The sequence below is a fragment of the Ruditapes philippinarum genome, unplaced genomic scaffold (assembly GCF_026571515.1).
Source record: "Ruditapes philippinarum isolate M1 unplaced genomic scaffold, ASM2657151v2 ctg124_1_1_1_1, whole genome shotgun sequence".
In the NCBI taxonomy this organism is placed as follows: Eukaryota; Metazoa; Mollusca; class Bivalvia; order Venerida; family Veneridae; genus Ruditapes; species Ruditapes philippinarum.
This window is the reverse complement of record NW_026866080.1, coordinates 591,178-618,749: the sequence shown is the minus strand read 5'-3', so window position 1 is coordinate 618,749 and position 27,572 is coordinate 591,178. Positions and strand designations below refer to the sequence as shown.

General features: G+C 32.4%; 1 protein-coding gene across 1 annotated transcript; it reads left to right on the top strand.

Annotated features, from left to right (window-relative positions):
* The first annotated feature begins 353 nt into the window (after positions 1 to 353).
* Positions 354 to 20,959, top strand: LOC132731254 (protein MEMO1-like). Its single transcript, XM_060717412.1, has 9 exons — positions 354 to 521; positions 8,295 to 8,376; positions 10,631 to 10,699; positions 11,238 to 11,350; positions 11,635 to 11,746; positions 12,514 to 12,656; positions 13,749 to 13,825; positions 15,770 to 15,874; positions 16,417 to 20,959. The coding sequence occupies exons 1-9, from the start codon at positions 449 to 451 to the stop codon at positions 16,552 to 16,554; spliced, it is 912 nt and encodes a 303-aa protein (XP_060573395.1). The 5' UTR covers positions 354 to 448; the 3' UTR covers positions 16,555 to 20,959.
* The last annotated feature ends 6,613 nt before the right edge of the window (positions 20,960 to 27,572 follow it).

The window sequence follows — 27,572 nt, the reverse complement described above, 5'->3', positions numbered from 1 at the left end:
CAGTTACTCACACTTGATATATTAAAGATATGATAACAAAATATGTAACTTTTAAGGTAGTAAAGGAAAACAATATCCAACTTCGAACATGTTTGTACGTCTACATCATGCGAGTGAAATATATCAATTGGCTTCATCCAATGTCCGTTCATCTTGTACAAAAGAACATTAAAAGTAAATTTTGAAATTGTCATAATGATAGTGTTAATGTTGTTGTTGTTGATAATGATGATGATGTTGATGGTACATTCAAGATGACAAGCCAATCGCAACTTTGGTATTAATTTTTGGGTAATAGACGTTCCGTATGTACCGCATATTGATTTCTTGATCCGTTTGCGTAGAAAAATAATGTTCGATTGCGCATGTGTAATTATAACTACTTCCGCCATAACAAGAAAACAAAAAGAAACATTAAAAATAACTTTTTCTTAACTCTAAGAGCACTATGTCCCGCAATAAACGCGAAACTTCACAAGTCAGAAAAGCCACACATTCTGGCAGTTGGTATACAGATAACGGTAAGAAGACAATCTTACAAAACAATAAATTACCAGTGTTTTTTTTTATTGGGGACCGTCTCAAAGTAATACTTGTAATGTTGTGTAGGGGCTTAATCAAAGTTATTTTTGTTTGTCAAAATATACCATATTTACCTGTCATGTCAATTTTAGTGTTATGATTTATATAAAGTTACTTCTAAAATTTACAGTTTTTAACAGTGTTCAATCTAGCCTTGTCTGTGGGCAAAAGGGGCTGTCTTATAATTATTGGGACCAGGCATGAAACAAAATATGGAAATTGCCTGCTGCACAGTAAATGGGCCAATTTTTCAAAAATACATGTAATGCAGGCTTTTTCAAAAAATATATTGCATTTTCTATTATTTTTTGTGTTTTTATATAGGACTTACTATAAAGCAAATGTGCCCCAAATTTTTTTGTGATAGCATTACCCAAAATAAAGATACAGACATTTTTATACCCTAAAAATGTCCAATTTTATATGTAATGTGTTAGCATCTGTTTTTTTTGGTGTTTTTAGAATTAACACCACTATTATCTGTTTTAATTTATCACTTAAATTTTTTTACATGCACATAGAAAATTTAATAACCTTTCCAGTGATATATAATACTTGGTATACATCATCCTGGTTTTTATTGTTAAGATGATTTTAGTAAAATCAGACTTTTGTAATGCATCAGTTTTTCAAAATTCAGTTGTTAAGCAAACAAGTATACCTTTAAGCAATTACAAATAAAATAGTACTTTATTGTCTCAATCTAATGAAATATGAATTAAAAACATATATTAAGTGTTTTCAATTCAAATTTTCAAACATTTTTACCAAAATAGGCATTTTAGTGGTAAAAAAAATTTTGTGATGAAAAAACTGTAACATCCGTCCCCCTCTTATAAAATATCCAATTATAAAATAATACTCATAAAAAACAATGTTTCTGGTGCTTAATGATAGCCTTACAATGAAAATGTTATAAAAAATGCCAATTTCTATGTTTATGAGAAAAAAAATACAATAATGTAAAAGTTGTCTGTAACATCCGTCCCCGTAACATCCGTCCCCCATATAAGATGCTTATTAAATCTCACATTAACTGTAACTGGAGAGGGAATTTTACACTAAAACACCAAAGTTACAATGACAAATGAAGAAATAACAGAAATAAAGCACTGAAATGATGTATTTATAAAAAAAATATTATTTGTGAACACGAAATTCCTTAATTTTGAAAAAAAAATCAGTATTTTTTGCTCTGATAACAAAATTATTTACTTTGAAATAAAATTTATATTTTATTTCTTAACATCAAGTGGACCTATGAGCTTATTAAGATAATATTTAAGCTTATATGAATTTATAACAAATATAATCTTTTGTTATTCTGTTTACAAACTAAGGGTACAGAAGGGGACGGATGTTACAGAATTGAACTAAAAATTCTTTTTACAGTAATACTAAACTTATCTTGTTCTTATGATGCATGATAGAGAAGTAGTAAGCTTTGCAACTGTATAGGAATGTTTCACACAACAAATAAAATACTATTTAAAAAAAAAACTAGAAGAAACAAACACAAAATCCATAACAGGATAATTATATAGAAAGAGGTGCCAAAGATAGAGATGTTGAAAGTATCTTTGTGATTAAAATTGGTCAAGTGTTAAAACATAAATTCTTTAGCCTTAAATAGTTAACAAACCATGTATCCCAGCCCCTCATTAAAACAGTGGGATATGGATCCTAACTCTATACACACAGAAGGGGCTTGCACTTTATTGGAAGTTAACGAGCTGTATATTGGGAGCTGTGTATATTGGGAAGTGTGATATATTACAAAACAGTAGGGGGTGCCAATTAAGGGTGATATATATTATGCTTAAAACAGTGGGAGGGACTACCATATCTGTTTCAAGAATGTCTGTCATTAAGTATTGAAGTTGAAGATCATTTAAGTCAAAGGATTTATTGAACTTCAAAATTTTATAGGCTAAATATGTAGTCACTGAAAAATTTTAAACAAATAAAAAAATATAATTCAACACCCTGATTAAAATTTTTAGATTTTTTTTTCCCCCCAAAAAAAACTCAAGCACATTTTTTCATACAATTTGACCCATTTAATTATTGTTAATAAAGTGAAAGAAACTTGTAAGTAAGGGATAAGGTAAGGATTCCTGTAATGAAAAAGTTGGAATAATTGTGAAAATTATTCTGTAAAAAATCCCTTCGTAAATTATTTTGCACCTATAAATTTTATTGAATGACAAATTAATTCATTAAGTTAAAGCAGTTCATGTACACTGACATATTTACACAGAGAATTATTAAAAGTTAGAAATAATGAGATTATGATACTGAATCATAATGAAATCTTTGGATAATGCTGCTAACATTTCACATTAATTTACTTAAAATTTCATCAAATCGATAGAACTTAATTGCAGCAATTTAAAATCTTATAATTTTTTAATGAAAATTTTTAATTGTGTATAATTCATGTATTTAGTAATGAGAAATTCAAGCTTGCATATGTTTCAATCTGAAAACTTATTTACTTCACACTGTATCATATCTTTTACAAATATAAATTTTATTATTTAACTAATTTAAAAGAGTTTTGTAAATAATTTCATGTATAGAAAGGTACTGTTGGTATGACATTTTCTTTTTAATGTTAATGCATTATCTGGAAACAAAGATTCTTTTGTTTAATTAGCAATGTTTTTATTTTATTCCAAACATTTCAATGTTCATTCAAATGTAAGATAAATGGAAGAAAACTAAGTCAATGCAACTTTTCATTGTGAAACGCAAATAGTAAGAAACTCCATAATTGTCGGGTATATTTCTACATTTTTCTCATAATTTGTTCAATTATTTTACATTTATTGTACTGTACAAAGCATATACTCTTATAAATTATATTACTTTAAAATAAAACCAAAAAAAAGTATGAACTATGAGCTTTAAACATCTAGTGTAACATCCGTCCCCCCAAAAATGTAACATCCGTCCCCCTGATACAATTCATTTTTGGATTATCTGACAAGAAATATACAAAAGAAAGTCCTATAATTTCTACTGTTTTATAAGAAATGTGTTTGCATATTTGATTTAAGTATGATTTGGTGTACCTATCCTTGTTTTATTTCTCTCTGTTTCTAACATGTTTGAAAATTTCATTTTGTGTGAAAAATACTGAAAATTTGAAAGCAAATATTTTTATATCTAAGATGAATTTTCTGGATTTTTTTTGTAACATTAATCAGAACACATAATATTTTAATAAAATAAAGAGAAATAATACAATTTTTATTATAAACTGTAAGATATTCAGACTTTTAGTATATCTTTGTAACATCCGTCCCCTACCCACACAGTCCGCAAGAGATGTAATATTTTGAAAAAGGTATCCAAAAAGTTATCCTTTCTTTCCAAAAATATTGTCATAGACACCCTAAGGTACTTAAAAAGAGCAAATATTGTCTTGTATGTTTAACTTTATTTTTTGACTTAGATGCTAACACAATTGGCCCATTTACTGTGCAGCAGGCAAAATGTCTAATTTTAATGGATGACATATGTATTGTATATAATAACTATATTCATTCGAATACTTGATTGAATTTCCAAGTAGAATTTACTGGAAATGCACAATTTCATGACCAAGTCGGAGATCAATCAGGGCTCTACAAATTTTTTTGGAATAGAGTTGTCCAGGACAACTGACCTAGCAAAAATGCCAAAATAGAGTTGTCTCAAAATTGACCACAAGTGTCCAAGTCTCGGTAAATGTTCAGTATGCGTAGTAGGTATATCCAAAGAACATGGAGAAGAAGTAAAAACAATTAGTTTTTAAATATTTTTAAGTTACATTTAGTTTCATTTAGTATAAAATAGAACATTTTGTTTCAACTGAAATAGTTTTGATTGTTCAGCACTCTTCCCAGGTACCTTTAGTTCAATAGCCTGTGTAGGCTTATATGTTTTGTTTCAGTTTTATTTTTTTTCCTGAATTTTTATCCTTGATCTTGAAAATTTAAGTAAAATTATTCTAACATGAATCTAGTTAGCCATAGCCTCTCTCAGTTTCTACATTTCACATTGGACTAGTAGTGTATGGTAAATAAAAAAAAGACAGTCATTATCCAGTATTACCCGGTAGGGAAATATAAAATATGATAGTGAATTACAGGGCTCGAATTTAACTTTTTTGGCCACTAGCAATTTTTTGCTAGTGGACAAATTTTTAACTAGCAAAAACTGAATTCAACTAGCACTTTTTACGACAATGATTTTTTAATTCCAAAATTGTTTAAAATTGTAATTTATTTGGACGAGTTCGAACTGCCCGGGGTACGAATCAGCAACGTAACTTTCTACTCAAAAACTTGATTTAGGGGACAGGGATTCTTATCAAATGCAAATCTACATGTAAAAAAATAATAATGCAATATTGTCGCCATACCAACGATGTCTGGTCTGGATTATGCGCACAACAATCGGCGCAAAATATTTTGGCAACATTTCCATCGTCATCGTGTTCGTTCGTAAGACTGACATAACTGACGTGCAGTTCTTTCTCCATTAACCATTTTAACTGAAGGTCTCATAGACTTTATTTTGATAGACTGTGAATCATCTTCTGTACTCAGAGTATTGTTATCGGAAGACACATTTGCTTCAATAAGTGGGAAGAAGTTCGTTATTTTTCGTTTAGACATTTTATTCCGATCACGCTTGATTTACACGGACAAAATGACATTTGGACTGGTTTAAATTTGTGTACTTTTTTAAGCGAGGTGAAGGTATAGAAAATGTAAAGCAGACAGCAAGTGCGCGCATTGTTTATAACTCGGCTTCCTGCAAATATTACGCCCCATTTATATTTCGGATTTTCCTGACAAGCGTATTCCATTTTTTCTTCAACTCGCAAAAAATTGCGAGCAGTCATGAATCTAACTCGCAAAATCATTTTTCAACTAGCATTTTGCGAGTTTGCGAGTGTTAAATTCGAGCCCTGGAATTAGACTAATCAAATACTTGCAAATCTCATCATTATTTATCTTAACATTGTCAAAAGTCCTTTTGATTCATAAGTAACAAAAGATTTTTAATATTTCTTCTTGCTGCAGAGCTTTAAATTGATTAAAACTGCCTCACGATTTGTATTAAAAAATATTGGTCTCGCGAAAATATGTGACAAATGAAAATTGTTCTGTTTTCCTCATAAATTACACTATTTTGACTATTGTATGTTAGAATGTGTTCATAATATTAATAGATGCTTTTTGGATATTTTAATATTGTTTTCCACTTAGGAATTCATCAAAAAGCCTAAAACAAAAAATTCCAAATTTGCAATTCACGGCACAAATTACTGTCAGCTTGTGTAAATATATCAACTTCAAAGACCAAGTCTGTGACTTAATAATGTTTTTGACATGTCTATAATAATGTTGGACTTTGTCTTTAAGATTTTTATCAAAAATTTAGTGTCTTATCTATTTTTATTGCCTGTGGCAATGTAAAATTGATCAGTGTAGCAACTGCTGAGATTGATTGCCTCAGGCGAGGATTACCAGCGCATTATGCTGTGAAGGGTCGTATTAATAAACATAATTTTACAGTTGTACAAGATAAGCATCTGTCAAAATTTGACTTGCCTGGGACTAACTTTCTGCTTATTGTCAGTTGTCCCAAGTGGTTTTAGATGTGTCCCGGACGTCGGACTATAGGATTTGTAGAGCCCTGATTGTCAATAATTCCACGTAACAGCTTTTATTTGAATAAGTATATGGAGCAGGACAAGTAGAAAAATATAGCCAGCATGTCTTACTCACAAATTTGAAAAACTAGCTTAACGCCGTTTTCCGGTACTTTTTGTACATAGCTCTGGGGAATTCACCTAATGGAGTGTAATAACAAACTCAATATTTTTGGTCTTTCTTTAAATAAAAGTGAAATAAAACAGTAATTACTTTGTAAGATAGTAATTAAATATCGTTGTATGAATAATTCCATACAAAAAATAAAGTCAATACACAAGTTTACTCAGAAACTATCTTTTATTTATAATGGAAGATGCCACTACGACTGTTTTAATTTTATTGATTTTCATTATAAAAAATTTATTTTTGAAAAATTTGCAATAGATATTAAAGGAACATTGATAATTTTTAAAACACATCAAGTTTTTTCACCTTAAATGGCAAAATAATGATAGAAAAATAGAAATATCATGTAATAGTGTTATGTACTTCATTTGGTGTAATTCCCCAGAGCTAAATCCTTAACATACCGGAAAACGGTGTTTAGCTAGGTTTTCGAAAAGGTCAATTGGATGAGTTGAATATCATTGTAGTCCGCAGACATGTACATAATAAATATCTTAGATTTCACGAAAGAAAACTGGAATCCAAGGATATTTCGGGCATGTCTAAAATACTCACTATTATAAATATTAACAACTGACAGACGCACTCCATTTATGCACCTATCAATGATTAATATAATGTGTGTTTTATACATACCTCACCATATCAACTTGTTTTCCACTATTAAAATAAACGATCTTTAACTTGAATCTGAGTGACAACCAGATTACAAAATGGAGTCACCTAAACAACATCTTGTTTTTTACACCCTTTCTTAACCTGATGATTGCGCCCGACAGGGTGAATATAAGTTATAAATTGCACCAGTTTGTAATTAACATGTAGATGGCCATAAGCACAATGGTGCAGTTTAGATAGAACACTGGTTTAATATGAATGAACCTATTTGCTAGCCTATGAATCAAATATAAGCTCTACTGATTCGAGAGATAACCCCAACACATAGATAACCTGGACACATAGTCAATAATTGGTTAAACATTTTTTCCAAGAAACATGCACATGGTATAATATAACTGTCGAACAGACTGAAATGATCTTTTCAAAATTGTCAAAATTTTAATTTATGTGTTTGTATTGTCTTCATTTTTTTTGTGTCGCCTCTACGGAGTAGTGGCTGCATATAGGGATCACTGTTCTGTCTTCTGTCTGTCTGTCCGTCCGTCCATCACAAAACTTGTCCGGACTACTCCTCATAAACTACTAGTGCAATTTCATCCAAACTTTACAGGAATGATCAGTACCAAGTCTAGTTGTGCATATTGTCAGCATTTTCCGGTTCAATGATTTTTGACAGAGTTATGGCCCTTTAATAATTTTTATTTTTAAAGTTTGTCCAGACTACTTCTCTTATACCACTAATGCAATTTCAATGAAACTTTACAGGATTGATCTGTAGCTCAAGTCCTTGCGCATATTGCACGGTTTTCCGGTTGAATGATTTTTGGCCGAGTTATGGCCCTTTGATAATAAGGTGTTTTTTTTCTGTGTGTTGTCAGATACACAAAAGCTTGTCCGGACTACTCCTCATAAACTACTGGTGCAATTTTATCCAAACTTCACAGGAATGATCAGTACCAAGTCTAGTTGTGCACTGTCCGTCTGTCTGTCACAAAACTTGTCCCAACATGAAATTGGCCATCATGAGGCGACACATGTGATCACTGATCGCTCTTGTTTGTTTATTGAAACTGCCTCAAATATTCTTTTTACAAAACTTCTAGGAGATGGATTGAATTGATCTGCCTTGAACACAGGCCACTGACTTGAGAAGTAAAAAAAAAGTTCATAGAATGTAGATGAAATGTAAACATTTTGAGGCTGAATTTTCAGATATCTTAATGATTTTCAAAGATCTTTATTTTTTTACAGCTAGTGAATTAAATGGACAACTGAGTGGATGGTTATCAAAATGTGATAATGTTGGTGCACCAGTTAGGGCTCTGATAGCTCCGTAAGTATAATATACAACAATCTTGATAATATGTTGCTATTATGCATAAAAAATGTTTCCTCTTTTGTTCTGGTAAAGGACCAAAAAAACACATCAATTTCCAGAGAGGGAAAAGTGTATGCAGGGCTTCCATTAATGGAAGTTTGGGAGTAATTTACTCCTTGATTTTGGCTTGTGACTTCCAAAATATAATGCTTTTCCTTCTTTACCTACATGTATATAATGTGACTTCCAATGTCAGACAATTTGCTGTCTCTGACTTCCAAATTTTGGAACTTAATGGAAGCCCTGAGTGTATGTATATAAATGTACATTTATGTATATATAATATTATGTATTTCTTTAAAAAATGGAACCAAATGGTTGACCATGCCTCTTGTAAGACTATCCCTCCCAATGTTTGTCATAACAGTCACCCATTTATCCCTAATAGTTAGAAGAATTGTTCAATGTTTTTGTTACATGTACATATACAAAATATACTTTATGAAGTTATTTTTTTTTTCAAATCATAATTCTACTATATTTTACAGTTGTAATAAAATACTAATGCCATGAAACAAAGCCAAGTTTACTTTTTTCCGAAGAAAAGTTAATGTTATGATCAGAAATTTATATTTCTGCAGACTTAATATTCTAAGACGCAGATCACTCCAGGCCAATGAAATTTTACACAATATATTTTAATTTTGAATAAGAATTGAAGTACTTACTCACTCACTCAGTTTAGAGCTTCATTTTGCTACTTCAAAAAATACTAATTTTTTGTGCCCCCACTTTAAGGGGGGGTATTTAGATTTACCCTTGTCCGTCCATCCGTCCGTCCATTCTCTTGTGTCCCACATAACTCAAAAAGTATTTGACCTAGAGTCATGAAACTTTACAGGAATGTTGATCAGCATGTGTAGTTGTGCACCTGGGTATTTTCATCTGGATTTATTTAGTATTTTTAGAGTTATTGCCCTTCACTTAGTAAAAATTTGCAATTTTCAACTTGTGTCGCATGTAACTCAAAAAGGATTTGACATAGAGTCATGAAACTTTACAGGAATGTTGATCAGCATGTGTAGTTGTGCACCTGGGTATTTTCGTCTGGATTTATTTAGTATTTTTAGAGTTAATGCCCTTGACTTACAAAATGTAGTAAAAATTTTCAATTCACATGTAACTCAAAAAGGATTTGACATAGAGTCATGAAACTTTACAGGAATTTTGATCAGCATGTGTAGTTGTGCACCTGGGTATTATCATCTGGATTTATTTAGTATTTTTAGAGTTATTGCCCTTGACTTAGAGATTTTTTGCAATTTTCAACTTGTGTCGCATGTAACTCAAAAAGGATTTGACATAGAGTCATGGAACCTTACAGGAATGTTGCTCAGCATATGTAGTTGTGCACCCTGGGTTTCGCTTGTGGATTTATCCAGTATTTGTAGAGTTATTGTCTTTGACTTAGTAAAAACCATTTCATTATGTTGTGTTATTTGTTTCTTGATTGCTCGAGTTAGAATCAACCAACTTTACAGGAATAATGATCAAAATCACTAAATTACATGAATAATGATCAACATCACTGTGAAGCTATGCATCTGGGACTTTGCATGTGGATTTTTTTTCAGTTTTGTTAGAGTTATTGCCCTTGACTTACAGTAGTATAAATTTGCAATTTTCAACTTGTTCATGCATAGCTCAAAAAGAATTTGACTTGTAGGCCTGAAAGTTTACAAGAATGTTGGGTCAGCATGTGTACTTATGCACCTTGGGGTTTTGCTTGTGGATTTATTCAGTATTTGTAAAAGTTCTTGCCCGTTTTTACTTAGTAAAAGGTTTTAGTTTTCAACTTGTGGCACATTGTAGTCCAAAAAATATTTGACCCTTAGACCAAGATTGACAGAACAGTGCAGGCATGTGGGGGGCACTCGTGTCCTATGGACACATTTCTATTTTTATAAAAAAATATGATAATTTATTATACATCACAAACAGTATAAAAGTTATAATTGTAGAATTTGTAAGTTTAAGATAAATGATCAAGGAAGTGTATGTAACTTTGAGGCTACATTATATTTAGTACAATGTACATTTCACACTGTCAGTACATGTATATGTATGAATATTTTAAATCTCCATAATCTACTTGCCATATATACTAAAAATAAATAAATATCCTCTGCCCAAAGATTATATACATTGTCATGTTGTAAATTTTTACCTATGATACACAAAGAATCACATACATGTATTATGTTTTCAGTCATGCTGGTTACTATTATTGTGGGGCATGTGGTGCCCATGCATACAAGCAAATGGACCCAAGTAAAATGTGAGTAATTGATTATTACTGTATAGCTAATTTTATATAAAATGTGTCTTTTTTGTGATTTAAGAGGGTTGAGGCTCACTAAATGAGCTGCCAGCACATTTCAAATTTTGATTTTTTGAACTTCAAAAGGATTCAAGTTTAATCAGGATTATCCTTAAGAATTTTTGTCAGGGATTGAGATTTCAGAAGTTTATTGTAGTTTATTGGTCATATCAAAACTTAATTTTAGCAACTAAAATCAATAAAACTTGGCTTTAAATGTTTATACTTTTAATAACTAGGCTTCTGTTTCATAGACACATCTTGCAGGTAAACTGTAGAGCTAGTTAAATGAATAGAAATGCTTGAAAAGTACAGAAGATCAAATGCATTTTTGGTAATGGAAATTTTTTAAATGGTTAGTAATTAAGGTTTTGGGGGCCCTTTGGATGCACTCCTGTTGAAAAATGGCAGTCCTGGGACCACATCTGCATCAGGGACACAGAAAACCTTATTGATTAAAACATGCTAATTTTGCATCAAATCATTTCTGTTTTAGAAAGCGTGTGTTTATACTTGGACCCTCCCATCATGTGAGAGTGGCAGGCTGTGCATTGACAGCTACAGAGAAATATAGAACACCTTTCTATGATTTGATCGTAGATACTCAAAGTAAGTGCCCAATTTTTGTAGTTTGAGTAAGTGCTCAATTTTTGTAGATACCCAAAATAAGTGCTCAATTTTGTAGATACTCAAAATAGGTGAATAATAATAAGTTATTGTATGACTGTAACTCTTTATTAGAAGTAAAGTCCTTCTAAAAACAAATAGTCAGATAAATTAATGTTTTCAGATTAAGGTATATAGTTAAAAACAGTAACTAGAAAGTAAGCCAACTTATTAATTTACTAGATAAAGTGGATCAATCTTGTTTTCTCTTTCTATATCTCTTGCAGTAAATTCGGAATTACATGGTGCGGGACCGTTTGAAGTGATGAATATAGACACAGATGAAGATGAACACAGTATTGAAATGCAGCTACCCTATATTGCCAAGGCTATGGAAAGGTAAATTACTATAATTTCATGTTATTAAGATATATGGCCATTTGCCAAAGGCCCAACACCTATAATTTCAGCATGCCAGTTTACAGTGTTTCCTCTGGTTAATTTTTTCCCTTTAAAGACCACCAATTGTAAGGTATCTGGAGCCTTAACCAAAATTGATATTTATGAGCATGTTAGGGGTAAAAATTTTCCGGATTGTGTTGGATTTTCGGAATTTCAGCCTCGGTCTCAGCTGTTTTTCCAATTCATGTAAATTCGGGTTGAAAATTTAGGGGGTGGGAGGGGGGTTAGGTCGATCTGAAACTTTATTACAGGGTAAGGCTCACCTGTTATGGACTGGGAAACAGCTTTTACTCTTCCCGATATCTATCACGCTTTTTGATTGGATGACTTATTGTTAGAATAATCCAATGAGTATCGCCAATACATTCTGAAGTTTACATGCAATGGTGGCCGCTTTTGTTATATAAGCTGATTTTTTGGTGAAAAAAATAGTAAAAATCTGATTAAAAATGGTTGCATAAATTTGCAAGGAAATGAGATTTTTGATATGCCAAACAGCTAAAATCCAATAGCTTCAGGGGGCCTTTATATCGATACTGAATTTTAATGTTATATATATTATGTTTAAACTCTTTAGTTTTATGAAATAGTGTAACATTTTTCCTTCTGTCGCTCATATACATGTATTTGAATTACAGCTTGTTGATAATGTGAGAATAGTGTTAATCATTTTATAATTAGCCTGTTACTTGTATATATTATAGCCGCAAGGGTAACTTCACAGTAGTGCCAGTCCTGGTTGGTTCACTTACACCAGAGAAAGAAGAGTTGTACGGGAAGATATTTGCCAGATACCTTGCCGACCCTGAAAACTTTTTTGTGATATCGTCAGACTTTTGTCATTGGGGTAAGTCAAAGAAAAAAAATAGACACACAGTAGTCTGAACAGTTGATTTTTTAACAAAAATAGAATCATTGTTCAGTAAAAGTGTATCACTCATCTCAAATTACTTGCCCCTACCCACTGTGGGTTCGAATCCTGACAGGGACTTTGGATTCTTTCGTTTGAGGAAGCTATCCAACTAGCTGATAGAAGGTTGGTGGTTCTACTCCGGTGCCAGTGTGTGCCTGAAATAATGCACAGAAGGGCACCTGAGGTTTTTCTCAACCAGTAAAGCTGGAACGTCGCCATATGACCTTAAAGTACTGTGTTGGTTTGACATAAAACCCAATCTAATTACTTGCTACCTACAGGTATAAATAGAAAGCCAGCATGGGTGTAGCTCCCCTTGTGGTCCTTCTAAGGGGTCAGCTTATGTCCAAGATAATGAAAGGGGGGTATAAAGATATTTCTGTGTAGTTACAGAAAAAGTGTTACTGTTTATTTAATCTTCACAATGTATTCTTGACATTAAAGTTAAATAAAAAGAAGTTTTCTTAGAGGCATATTACAAACATTGTAATTTTCAACAGAAGAAAAAAATTGTTCTGTTAATATAATGTTCAGTATGTTTTCTGTTTGATATTTTTCAATTTCAGAAGCAGCAACTTCTTAAGTCATTTGGGTATCTACATTTTGTTTAGCAGAGAATTTTTTTCTGTTATTAGCTTAACTTTTTGAAGAGTAGGGAGAGCTATTGTACTTACCCAGCTTCAGCATTGCCATCACACTTTGGTCAAGTTCCTTGCTTGCATGTTGGGATTTCCAAAATTACTGAAAGAAATGGCATGGAACTTCACACACTTGTTGTATGTGATTGTCTAACATAATAGATTCAAGTTATATAACTCTGAGTTAAACAAAAATTGAAGGCATGAATTAGAAACATATGCAATAAATAATAACTGAATGTTCGTGTTTATGTGGCTTGTTTTGTTAATAACTCTGGGTAAGCTTTTTACAAAGTTATACCCCTTTTCTTACTGTCAAGAACTGAGAATAGTCAAGTTTGCTGTTTAATGGACAGTTCTTGTACATATAGTGTTTTACTTGTTTCAGGACAAAGATTTAACTACACATTTTATGACAAATCTCAAGGTGAGATCTGGAAGTCCATAGAAAGTTTAGATAAACTGGTAAGTTTGTGGTACAAATTTCTGACTCCATGTTTATAGTTGTATAAACATTTTTAGCTCGACTTTTCTATGAAAAGGGGAGCTATCCTACTCGCCCCGGCGTCGGCGTCGGCGTTGGCGTCACACCTTGGTTAAGTTTTTCGTACCACCCCACTTTATTTCAGAAGTATTACAAGTATGGCTTTGAAACTTACCATACTTGTTCACCATCATAACCTCCATCTACAGACAAGAGTACATAACTCTGTCAAGGTTTTTGACAGAATTATGGCCCTTTTTTGACTTAGAAAGTGTATTGAGCTTGGTTAAGTTTTTTGTACCACCTCACTTTATTTCAAAACCATTGGAGGTATTGCTTTGAAACTGACCATACTTGTTTACCATCACGACCTTCATCAACAGACAAGAGGACATAACTCTGTCAAGGTTTATGACAGAATTATGCCCCTTTTTGACTTAGAAAATACATTGAATATGGGTAAAATCCACTTATTGCCTTAACCCTTTGAGATATTGCTTTGAAACTTTTAATGCTATTTCACATCATTACCCCCATCTGTACGCAAGAGAAGGTAACTCTGTCAAGGATTTGTTTTAAAAATTAAGGCCTTTTATCGACTTAGAATTAAATTTATTTAAGGCTCAACTCAGTTTTTTTTTCTTTCTTACCAGCCCTCTTTTGACTTAAACATTTCAAACTTTGCTGCAGTGTTCAAGGGTATCACACAATTCAGTAAAATAATTCTTCACTAAATATCTTAATGCTCATGGCCATTGTTCACTTTAAAAATACAGAGATTCTTGTATTGCCTTTTACTGCAAAAACTTTTTTTATTGGCAAGCAATAAAAAAGTCGAGCGCGCTGTCTTACGGACAGCTCTTGTATAAACATAGCATTGAAACATTGAACGTAAGATATAATGGTTTATATAGTCAGCTGTCATAAGAATACAGATTCAAAATGACATGTAACACATTCAGATTGTAGTATTTCATTCAGTACAACATGGAAAAGGTAATCAAATGTTCCATACTTCACAAAATTGATATCATTTTTGAGTGTGTTGTTGTGAATTGATGCACTGTTTTGAGTTTAGGTGTGCAGAAAAATAATTTCAAAGGTCTGAATATTGATTAATTACAAAGCATTTGAATGATACATTGTGCATTAGTAACACAGTTATATGTTTTTATCTATTTCTATCCTAACATGAATGAGAATTGATAAAATATATGTTGAACTTCATTGTTGTAATTTGAGCAAAGAGGTAATATTCATTATGTCATTTGGTTTATTGAAGTCACTTAGTGACATCTTTTCACGTGTAAGCATTCCTATTTATGCTGTTTCTATATCATGTAATAATGTACTTGACTGCCCTATATGTGTATAAGGGGAATAATGAATGTTATGCCACCCTCATTTGAGATCGGCAATGATTACACATCAGGCAAACTGTTTAAATGAATGCTTGAAGCTGTAATAAGCAGTTGCCACCAGTATAAAATAAGGGAAATTGACTGTATGGTAAAGTGCATGACAAAATCTGGTAATTGATTTGCTTTGTATGCCATGTTTGTTAATAAAAATACAGGTTATCTACATGAATCTTAAGTAAAAAAAGGCTCACAAGTGGATTTAATTATTAAAAACATGGCGATTTTTCCATGACATCCTATGCAGATTGTAGAAAATTGATGTCAGATAAACTGCAAAAAAATACAAACAGAAAACTGTTTGGGAAATATACCTAAATACGAAAATAGTCACATTAAACAGTGGAATGGTGGGGCGTCCTTGTCCTTGGGACAGATTTCTAGTTCTTGCTGCTAAATCCACTCTTAGTTTTTCTACAAAGGGTTATAATTGACTTTGCTAGGACTTCAATAGTAATTTTAATATATCAGTTTATCTGCCACTGTTCATTTTAACAATTATTACAGGGTATGGAGAAGATAGAAAATTTAGACTCTAAAGGGTTTAATGAATATTTGAAGCAGTATCAAAATACTATATGTGGTAGATATCCCATTGGTGTCCTCTTACATGTAAGTAGTTCCATTATTTTTTAGCACAACTATAAAAAAAAGATACATGGAAAGTTTCTTTTCCAGCAGTAGAGTTAAACCATACTCGCATATGGTATCCTACTCATGAAGGTTCCAGCTGTCAAGTCGAGCCTTGTTTTAAATATTTTTGTACAGACCCTCTAGTTCATGGAAACATTGAGACTTATTTGTTACTAGGCACTCGACAAAATAATGCCTTTATTCAACTAAGAATTTGGTTACTTTTATTTTTTTAAACCACTCTTTTCTTACTGAACTTAAAGAACTGTTTTTATTCCGCTATCAAATACTATGAGACAACTCATCAACACTTATAATTGTGGTATGAAATATCTTTGTAAGAACTTTCATAATCACCTGTATACATTTTCTGTAGTTGTTGACAAGTGTCTAAATTGGTATGATTTTGGTATGAATTTCTATTGCCAACTTAAATTTATATGAAAATTTATGAAAAACACGTTGTTGACTATGAATTAACTATAGATGATAATAATGACATTTTTGAATTTTTTTTGTAGACTATTGATGCAATGCGAAAGGTCAGCAATGGGCACAGATTGTCTTTCAAATTTCTTCAATATTCACAGTCGAGTAAATGTTCAAATATGCGTGATTCTTCTGTCAGCTATGCCGCAGGTGTTCTAATGATGGAATGAAAGATGACGCACCGTAGATATTCAAAACCCCATCAGCCACTAGATCAGTTCTTGGAGGAAGTTTGAATCTGTTATAATTATCCTTTAATTTGCTGAATATCTTAAATGGTCTCGTCCACTTTGTCTTTTATCGATTTTGGTGTTTTCTTGATGAAAATTTGAAAATGATTAGCCAACAGTATAGAGCCTGGTCAGACTGCACAGAAATGCAAGTTGGCCTAGCTCTGTACTGGTGGCAAAGGCTAACTACTTAACATTTTCAGCAGGATGACTGTTAAAATATTGTTTTTTCCCTTCAAAATATAGAATTTTGTGATTTAACGTAATACAGATTACAGGTGTAGTCTTTCAATTGATATTTAAATGAGGGTATGTGGTGATTCAAATGAGTTTGAAGACTAGTGTAAATCTTAAGTGTTTCATTGGTTGATTTGAAACATTCTTTTCAAATTTGACCAATCATGAAACTTTATTATTTGACTGGTCTACAATCACATTTGATGAACCTTTACAGATAATGTATTATATAAATAAGAAAGGTTTTATCTTGGCCTAGTTGTTTGCATGGAATTTTCATAATATGAATTTAAAGTTCTTGAAAGATTTTTACACAAAGACTGCATTTACCATATATATTTTTTGCAAACTGTTTAATCTTTTCCTTATTTGTTGTGTTTAAATTCATGTCGCTAATATTTACTGAATACTGTTACAACTAGTTAATTGTCACATCTACTTAGATCAGTGAGATATATGTTATATATCAGTGAGATACATGTTAAAGATCAGTGAACTATGTTAAAGATCAGTGAGATATATGTTAAAGATCAGCAAGATATATGTTATAGATTAGTGAGATATACATTAAAGATCAGTGAGATATACATTATAGATCAGTGAGATATATGTTATAAATCAGTGAGATATACATTAAAGATCAGTGAGATATATGTTAAGGATCATTGAAATATATGTTATAGATCAGCAAGATATATTTTATAGATCAGCAAGATATATGTAAACAATCAGTGAGATATATGTTATAGATCAGTTAGATATATATGTTATAGATCAGTGAGATATTTATTATAAATCAGTGAGATATCTATTTAAGAACATTATGAAAATTGCCTTGTTGTTTTGCACCCACTATACCATTTTCAGTGTCAATTGCTATTTTATACCATTACTTAATACCATTGCTATTATCTTTGTATAGAATAATGTATGTGCTATGTTCACATTATTGTTTGATTTTGAAGACCAAAATGTATTTAATACATTTTTGTAACACTAAACCATCTTCGGATAGTAATTGTTGGTAGTAAATGGGCTTTCAAAATAAGTTACAGTTTCATTTTGTGAAATTGTGCGAGAGAGGCATTAATTGTGTGTTTTATTTTTTGTTCTAACCTAAGTAGCTCTTAGAACTTTGTAATTGTTGGTACAGGAATAAATTTGGTCTATATTGTTAGTATGGCAAGTTTATTTAAAGAAACCAGAAAGAAAACAATGAATGTCATTTTGCATGTTAAAGTAGTGAAAATTTTGCATGTTAAAGTAGTGAAACTACTATGGCTATAAATGCTATAATAATTCATATGATACATTATGTACATTTTAATTAAATTCCTTTTGTCATGTACAATCTTAAATCATACATGTGTATGCGTTGATATCTTTTGAATGAAGTACATTGAGTTTGATAAACATTAAAATTTTGTATTTGATGTAGATTTTTTTACTTATCAATGTTATAAAATGTTATTGCATTCATGAAGGTGGCGTTACAGCCCTGGACTATCATTACAGTCTTGTAAATGTCATTACAACATTGTAAATGGCTTTCTAGATGATCTGGGATATCACTGTGATCTTATAAATGTCATTGCAACTCTGTAGGTAGATTTACAGCCTTGGAATAGCATTACAATCTGTAATTGTCATCATGTTCAAAATATGTCATTTTTGACCATGTAAATGTAAATACATTTTGGGTTACGTTATTACAATCTTGTAAATGTCATTTCAACAAAGTACAATTGTAATGCTATTACACTTAGGGTAATGTTAATCTTATAAATGTCATTTCTACTCTGTAAATGTCATAACTACACTGTAAATGTCATTTCTTACCAGTTTGTGATAAAAAGTTTGTGATAATGCTTATGAAATATGAAGAATTCGTTTGTAATCGTGTGATGAATGTTTGCTCTAACCATCTTAACACACCTTTCTGAATGAACACATACTTACATGCATACAAATTAGACAAATACAATGATTCAGTATTAAACTTTTTATGTTATGCAAACTTTTTTTAAGAAAATAATTTTTGCAGTATCAGTCACAAACACAGAAACAAACATCAGAATCAGTCTTTAGAATTTCACATTTGAAAATACAACTTCACACAATCAGGTCTGGCAAAATTAACTTTCAAAATAGCACACTTGTGTAATCTTCCTTATATATAATAGTGATAGTTACATTTAACAAACGTTAATTGGTACAGAACTTCAGTTTATTTCTTTTAGTTATTATTATAATGTACTGCGTTGCGTTGATTTAACATGTTTATTTAAAAATTAATGAATTTTGATAAAGATATAATAATCTACAATTTGTAATGTAATTAACTCACTCATAATAATCTACGATTCGTAATGTAATTAATTCCACTCGTAATTATCTACCATTTGTAATGTAATTAATTCCACTCGTAATAATCTACGATTTGTAATGTAATTAATTCCACTCGTAATAATCTACGATTTGTAATGTAATTAATTCCACTCGTAATAATCTACGATTTGTGATTCCACTTGTAATAATCTATGATTTGTAATGTAATTAATTCCGCTCCTAATAATCTACAATTTGTAATGTAATTAATTTCACAAATACACCAGTTAGTTGTTAAGGTATTGTTTTTACGAATAAAAGTAAAATCAAATCGACTGGGTACAGAATACGGGTAGTGGGTAAACGGATCTCATTTGTTCTGGTGGTTGATTTTTTAAACCAAACAATTAAGTATTCTACTGCAGAACTGAAAAAAAGTTCTCTAGAGAAAATTCTGTTTATAAAATAAGTATATACAGTGAAAATCTCAATAGGATAATTTTTATTAATATGTAATATATCTGAAAACATGTATATAAAGTTAGGATTTGTTAAGTTTTGGACTCATTTCAAATAACAGTGTCCATTTGATTTAGATAAATTACATTTTTTTAGCGCACTTAAATATTGTCTTAAGTTACCTTTGCGTGAGTGTACTTTTCACAAATTCAAATTCATGAACAAGTACTATAATATAGATAAAATGAAAACTTCTTAAGTTCACCCAACATGACAAAATTGAAAATGTTGCAGGCTCTTGTTTAATTGAGCCAGTTTGTGTCAAATACACATTACTTTCCTAGCACTGGCTTAAAACAAGCTAACATTAAAGCAAGAAAATTGATTTTGTATCCTCCCATATAAACTGGCATGTAATTCATTACCCATTTTCAGCCAGGAGTTACCATGACAATGATTGCACACGTAAATTTGATGATGCTGTACTAGTTAGGCAAATGCACCAGTTTATATATGTTATAAAACCTATGTTAATTTGAATAAAATTCTTCAAGAAGAATTTTAATTTACCTGTATTACAATATCTATAATCAAGAAAATCGTTATCAAACCACTTTCAAGTACATTTTGTATTTTCTTCTTATTATGAATTTCGTTACCATTTATCAATCAATCACAACACGATATAATGACCTCGATAGCTGTAGTACATTTTTGTTTCCAATCATTTTTGTTTCCAATCTTCCTTACATTTAAATTTTTTTATGCTGTTTTAAGCCAATAAATATGAAATGTATATTATGTTGAATATAATTATGGCACCCGTGTTGCCTAGCAATTAAGAGAACTGACTTCAAACCACTTGCCCTTCACTGCTGTGGGTTCGAATCCAGATTTTTTTGTGTGATTAAGCTATCAAGCAAGGTTATACATGTAGATGGTTGAACTGATGCCAACGCTTGTCTGAAATAATGGGCAGCTCTAGGTGCACCAGAGGCCTTCTACCATCAGGCAAGCTAGAAAGTTGCCATTTGATCTTTACATTGTTAGTTCGATATAAAACCCAACAACAGCAACCACAAAAAATGAATGGTGAAATAAGTTAAAATGTTCTAGACATATAGTGGAATAAATGTGTTGTAAAAAATCGTGTGGGGTAAATATATACATAATATATCAATGAAGCTTTGGTTTGGTGAAAGCAAAATTGCAATCCTTTATGATGTACATGTTGTAGAATTAGGTAATATAAACAAAGCATGGGTGTTCATATGAAGTTTTAATTTTGCTTAAATATCAAATAAACTTTGAAAATGTTAAATATGTCTTGTGTTGTTTTTCTACGTTTAAGTGCATTTCTTTGTAGCTGACCTGGGCACAAAATGCTGGGGAGCTTTTATGATGGTCTTATGATATCTGCAATTTGTATGCCCCAATGATAGCTTGTTTTTTTTAACAGTAAGTAAAGAACACTTTGTCCTATAGTCCTTAGATTTGGTGTGAAGGCTAGTCATGGCTACTGACTAGAAGATGATTCCTAAATAAATAATGATTTTAAGGTCATTGGGTCAAAGCTTCAGAGCCACATCAGACATGTGTGTGGTCAAGAACAAGTGTTGCATCATAGGTTTGTGCCAACTTATTTTTATTGTTATACAAGTTATGTTTTAATATACCACTCGCCTTGTACAAAAAATGCGCAAGTACATATATGGACATATGCCCCCGTGACAACAAATGAAGAGTCTCAAGGACACATACATTTTCTTTATTTAAACAAGTTTCATCTTCTAAATCAAAGGATAAATTTTGAGCAGACTCCACAGGAACGATTCCTGCGCAAAATTTAAATATTTTGTTATGGACAAGTAAGGTCACAGGCACTTGTCAGGAACATTTATAATCATGGTCAAAATTGCCCACAGGAATATGGATCACATTTGTTATATAGACTTTAAAGAATTAACATTTTAAAAACATTGGTATTCGCAAAAATTGAGTCACTCCTTACAAATACCAAAGACAGTGACTTCAAAACCTTCTGGAGCTTATATCTTAGAAACAGTCATGTATACACATGTAGCATACTAAAATTAACCCCCGTTACATAGTCAAAACTCGTTTAACCCCAGAGACACTTGTTTCAAAGATTTACGTAGGAGAATATGGTGTTATTAAATGCAAGGCACAGAGCACAGATATTTGAAATGTAAGATTTCATTGGATCTTCTATAAAGTAATATTAATTTAAGTCACAGGGACCATATTTGGTCTACTTTCAGGTTATGTTTCGTACAGCAGACATATCGTCTTATAGGTTACTACACAAGTCTCATCATCAATGACCGAGAAATATCCGTAATAAAGGCAACAATGTATGAAAATATTTTTATAACTGATTGCTTACTTACATGCGATGTTACCTAAAGATCAGTACCATTTTTAATATTTTTTTTCAAGACAAACTCTAAAACAGAATGATGGAAACTAAAGAAACAGGGCAAATTCTAAGAATCTTTTATGAGGAAAAGGCCATGCTTAAATTCAATCGCTGCCCACTTTTTCGTTTTAAAATCTTTCACTAACATCGTGTCCCAATTAGCACTAATTTTACACGGTATTATACCAATATCAGTTATAACGTTATCATCTATGACAAAACCAGCTTTATTAAACGTTACCACTCGTTTATCGTCTTGAACACAGGCGTAGATGAGCGATTTGGCACAGAGGATACCGGAAACAGACCGGGGTACCGATGTGTTCCACACAATTTTTCCACTCTGATTCACACAAACAACAGCGTCTCCGGTTCCAAGTATAATATGACCGTCAGAAAATCCACTAATTCCGCCAATTTCTTTAATTTTATAATCATTACTTTCAAAAGTAAGTTCGTGCGCTGAAATTTCGAAAACAGGAGGCCGACCAGGACGTCTCGTTTCTCTCGCCTGAACAATATCTACACAGTTTATTGGCTGCTTTGGAAAACCTTTGTATAACGCAGCAAACAGGTAAGATGGGTGATGAGGACCATCATCAGAATTACCAATGTGACACAGGTCAACATAAGATTGCTTTATGTTGATTTTATAGACCACAGTTATGCCATATAGAATATCTATTACTGTAATGCATTTTTGTAATTGCAAAACGGCAAACTGCGTTTGTGACCCTAAAATAGGACACATATTGGAACAATTTGCCAGTTTCATTTCTACAATCAATTTCAACCCTTTCCGGTCGCGTTTCTGTATTTTCTGTCCTAGTGACAGAATCAAGTGATCTTTCAAAATAAGAGCATCTTCGCAACCATCAAGCTGATATTTATCCTTTACGACATATTTCGAACTTTTTGCATTTCTCAGAAACATTTTCTTTACTGGTTTATCTGTTAGAACATCCGGTAATGATTTCGAGGAGTCTCTCACGATTTGATCCTTCCTGTTTTTCACTGGTTGCGGTGTTACAGAAACAGGAGGGAGTTTCAATCGTTCTTTTACAGCAGCTATTTGCTTCTCGTATTTGTTTGTATGCCTCTCGCTTTTTATACTATTTTGAGCTGGATTTGTTGTCGTCGCTGACATAGAAAAGGCCGGAGCATTGTTTTGCCATTTTATAACTCCAGTTAGATTATTTTCCGCTTCTTTTTCGCCGTCATCGTCTATAAAATCTGGTGGGTTTTTCTTAGCTTTAGTTTTGTATGTTATAAGCTTTCCATTCAATTTGTCAACATCATCGATATCATCAATAATATCATCATCCAGTCCGTCAATGTCATTTCCAAACAGAAAATCTCCATCGTCTGCATCATTATATTCCTCATCAGAAAACGCTTGGTCGTAGGCCATATACTTCGGTCTTCCTCGGATGACTACGGGGTCGCCATTATAAGACAGCATCTTCATGAACTTTGGATCTACAGTAACTTCAATGTAGTTTGGGAGACTATACAACATCTGGTTAGCGCTATGAATCTGCTTCTTAACATTTCTAAGTTGAGTAACCATATCTTTTGGTTTGACATTCCTTCTAAATTTCACAGGAGACGTCTTAGATGTGAACCCATTTAGCTGTTGGCGCGAAAGTTCAGAGAGTTCGTCTGCTGTGAAAGCCTTTATCTTCATCTTCGTCTGTTTCAATTTCCTCTTCATATCTCTATAGAATCTATCTAAATGGATTTCCTCATCGTTTACACGGTATAATAGATTTCTCTGGTACGAACCGTCTATGATTCGGTTAGCACGGTCCCGCAGACTCAACAAATCTTGTATATGCTCCTCCATCTCAAGTTGCAGACGATCATACACATCGCGCACGTGCATGGATTCACAAGGATGCATCTCGTGATCTTTAACCTTACATTTATGACAACAATAACGTTCATGATGTAGACAGAAGTAGTCCAATTTCTGTCCGTGTATGTCACACATTTTACTTAGGTTTACAGCCTCGCTTTTATGGAATTTTAATTCACTACTTTACTGAAATAGAATATTATTACATTATTTTCAGCTGAATGACTATCAATGCTGTTATATTATAAAATCAGTACAATTGAAAACATAAAACAATAGAAGTATATCGATTTTATCGTCAGATGTCCAACGAACCGTTTGAGGTAAGATAATAGCCGTAACAATGTCTTTAAAAATAAAATTTAAATACCACGTCTTATATTTCTTCACAATTTAAAATGACTCGATTTGCGAATTCACGGAATAATTTCTTAAGGTAGATAGTAGCGCTAATCTCCTGAATCTTTATTGTAGTGGTGTGCATAAATCATATTTAAACAATGTGTGATAGACATAAGCAGAAGGTGTTGGACCATTATTGTTTGGAGCACGAGCTTATTATCTGTGCACAATGTGCGACAGAAGAGCACGCGCAAACACCATGCGAAAGTATGCCTGTTAAAGAGGCATCACGTCATTTAGTACCGCAATATGAAGTCGAGTTGTCCGAACTACGGAAACTTAAAATGGTAAGCCAGTCTATACTTGATGGAAATAGGCAGGTGGACACTTTAAGAACTGTTGCAGAGGCCGAAGCACTTCTTGATCAGTTTGTTGATGAAATAAAGCAAAAGTTCAAGAAAGCAAAATCTATGTTGCATCCGTTTTCCGAACTATCTAGAGAAGAAATGTGGAAGTTAAAAGCTGTAGTATCAAAGAAACTGCCAAATGGACCTCACGTGAGAGAAACCGAAGATCTTCACGAAGCGCGAGATTTGGTCACAAGACTTCAAGAGGTTCGGAAGCAGACAAAGTCCGCAAAAGATACCCTCAACAGCTTATCAAATTACGTTGAAGTAACAGTAAATCAAGACTTTCTAAATTCCCTCTCATTTGACGGGAACCCAATTCACATTAAAAAGCAAGTAGATGCAGATGACAGCGTCGATGAGATGCCAGACGACTCGGCGTCATTTTTAACGACAAGCCAGCAGGAAACAGTTTATCTGATAGAAAAATCTTCTTTCACACTTGAGCACTGTACAGACATTGCTATAATGGACGAACATCACATCATAGCGTCTGTTGGAGACAGTGTACAGAAACGGGAACGAAAGAGAATGTCGTTTAGACAGGGTATCTCAGTTCCCGGTGCAGGCAAGCTTTGCGTTATTGGAGAAACAACGGAAGTATCGGTTCTGCAACAAAGATCCGGTCATATAACAGTGATAGAAACAGAACCAAACCTAACAATACTTTACAGACTTAATTTCCACCATCAGTTTGTAGATATTAGCTACCTCGAGAGTGTAGTGGGCACAGACGGATGTCCGACACAGTCACCAGTGTTTGCCGTCTGCTACAGCGTACACGATTCGTTTGTAACAGAAAATATTGATTTAATCCAGCCAAAACCAACAAGATATCCGGGCAAACCACCGACATTCTTGACAAAATCCACAACCATAGCAGAAAGTGATTATCACATCAATAAATCCCGTTTTCGTGGCATTTCTAATGTCGCAACTTTCAAAAACCGGTACATCTTAGTTGGTGCAACCAGAGGAGTAACTTGCATCAACAAAAAAGGAACAATGATTTGGACAATTGACCTATTCAAGCGAGTGACACAGATCATGGCCTACAGAACGCTGATCTTCGTGGCAGTGAAGGATGAAAGAAAAATCACAACTATAGGAAAGCAAGGTCACGTGATCGAGGACAATATCATGCCGCCAATGGATTTATATCCACAGAAAATAAGCGCTTTTGAAGACCAGTTAATTGTGAAACACACCGGTCTATATAAATGGACAATCTTTAAGAAAATGTATGAATTAGCAGGATAACCTCTGAAAATATAATAAAACAAATAAACCGAAGGAGAATAGTTACTAGTATGCGACACGATAACATATACATGTGAATTAATTATTTATATATATTGTGACTTTTCAAAGATTCTAATTTTAACAGACCAATGTCATTTAAAGTACAGTTTATGATTACTGTAATTATTAGTTTAATATCATAAATATCATTACAGCAAGTGTTTATCTTATTAAATGTATTGGAAAATGTTTTTAATTATCAATTTGTACAAATGCGTATATTTTACGTGTCTGCCAATGTGTTTAATATGGTTAAACTCCCACTTATTTCTTTTTCAAACGGATAACTTTCTACAGAACAACCTCTGGTGTAAAACACCCTTAGGGAGACAAAGATATTGGTTGCTGCTGAGTTGTTGCACTACAGAGGTTATTGTGAAGTCTTACTAAAACATTTATAATGTTGTAATGTATTCAGATAGTCGCTCTGCACTTCTCGAATCACATTTCTTTTCAGGTCTACTCATACAGTAAAAGTTGGCACCAACTTTCCTTCACTCTAAATACTATTTTTATTAATGTTTTTCAACGATGTATTGAACTAATTCAGGGCCAGTTAACTGAATTCTGACATCAGTTTACACCCCTTTATATATTACTACTGTTAAAAGCTTAAAAACGCAATCGGTTTGTACTAAATTCTGACAGACATTTTAACATCAAATAACATTCAGACAAAATTGATCGCCGTTCACTAAGAGTTATTTTCTTTAAGAAATATTCTTAAATCTAAATGAATTTAAAATATGAATAATAGTTTGAAAAAAAAAAGATTTAAATCACCTGCAACCATACTACGACGGTTCTAATGAAATACATGTAGAATATTTAACTTAAGGGACAAGCAGTTACACAACCTTCAATCTGATCATTTTCACGTAGATCAAGATGGCTAGTAGACCTTGCCTCAGCTAGAAGTCCATGCATAAACAGTTTTTCAGAACCAGTATGTATCATAACTTGAATGGACTCCATGTATTCTGCAACTCGGTATCGTGGGCTTGTGAACAGTAAAACTTTGGAAATGGGCGCTCTTTCTTTTTGCATAGAAATGCGTGGTTCCCTTGCTATATAGTCCCTTTTTATTCTGGGAACATAAAATGTACACTTGGCATCAGAAATCCTTCGTTTTGTTTGGTTTAGTTTGATTAAGCAGCTACTTCTGAAGGTGTTAATACATGTACTAGATGCCTCCATATGAACGTTATCATTTAGGCACAAACCAACACATCTGTAGTTCCACTGAAGTTTTTTCATTTTAGAAACTTAAATTTACACATTAAAACATGTTAAGAAACACACAAGACGCGTTTTAAATATGTTTCTTTATTCTAAACTAGACAATAGTAACAGTTTTACAAGCATCTAACATTCACGGACATTAAACAGTTTCAAAGTATAAAACAACTCTTTCAATATTTTGTTGTCGTTTTTTAAGAAAAATAGTAAAACTTAAGAAAGCTGCACTGGTGATACTAAAATAAAAAGAAGCAACTCAAATTTTAGCATGATCAATAACTCGTTTTTTTGGTCATAGTTTTAAATAATCTCCGGCGTTTTAGTACTGAAAAGAAAATCAACATAC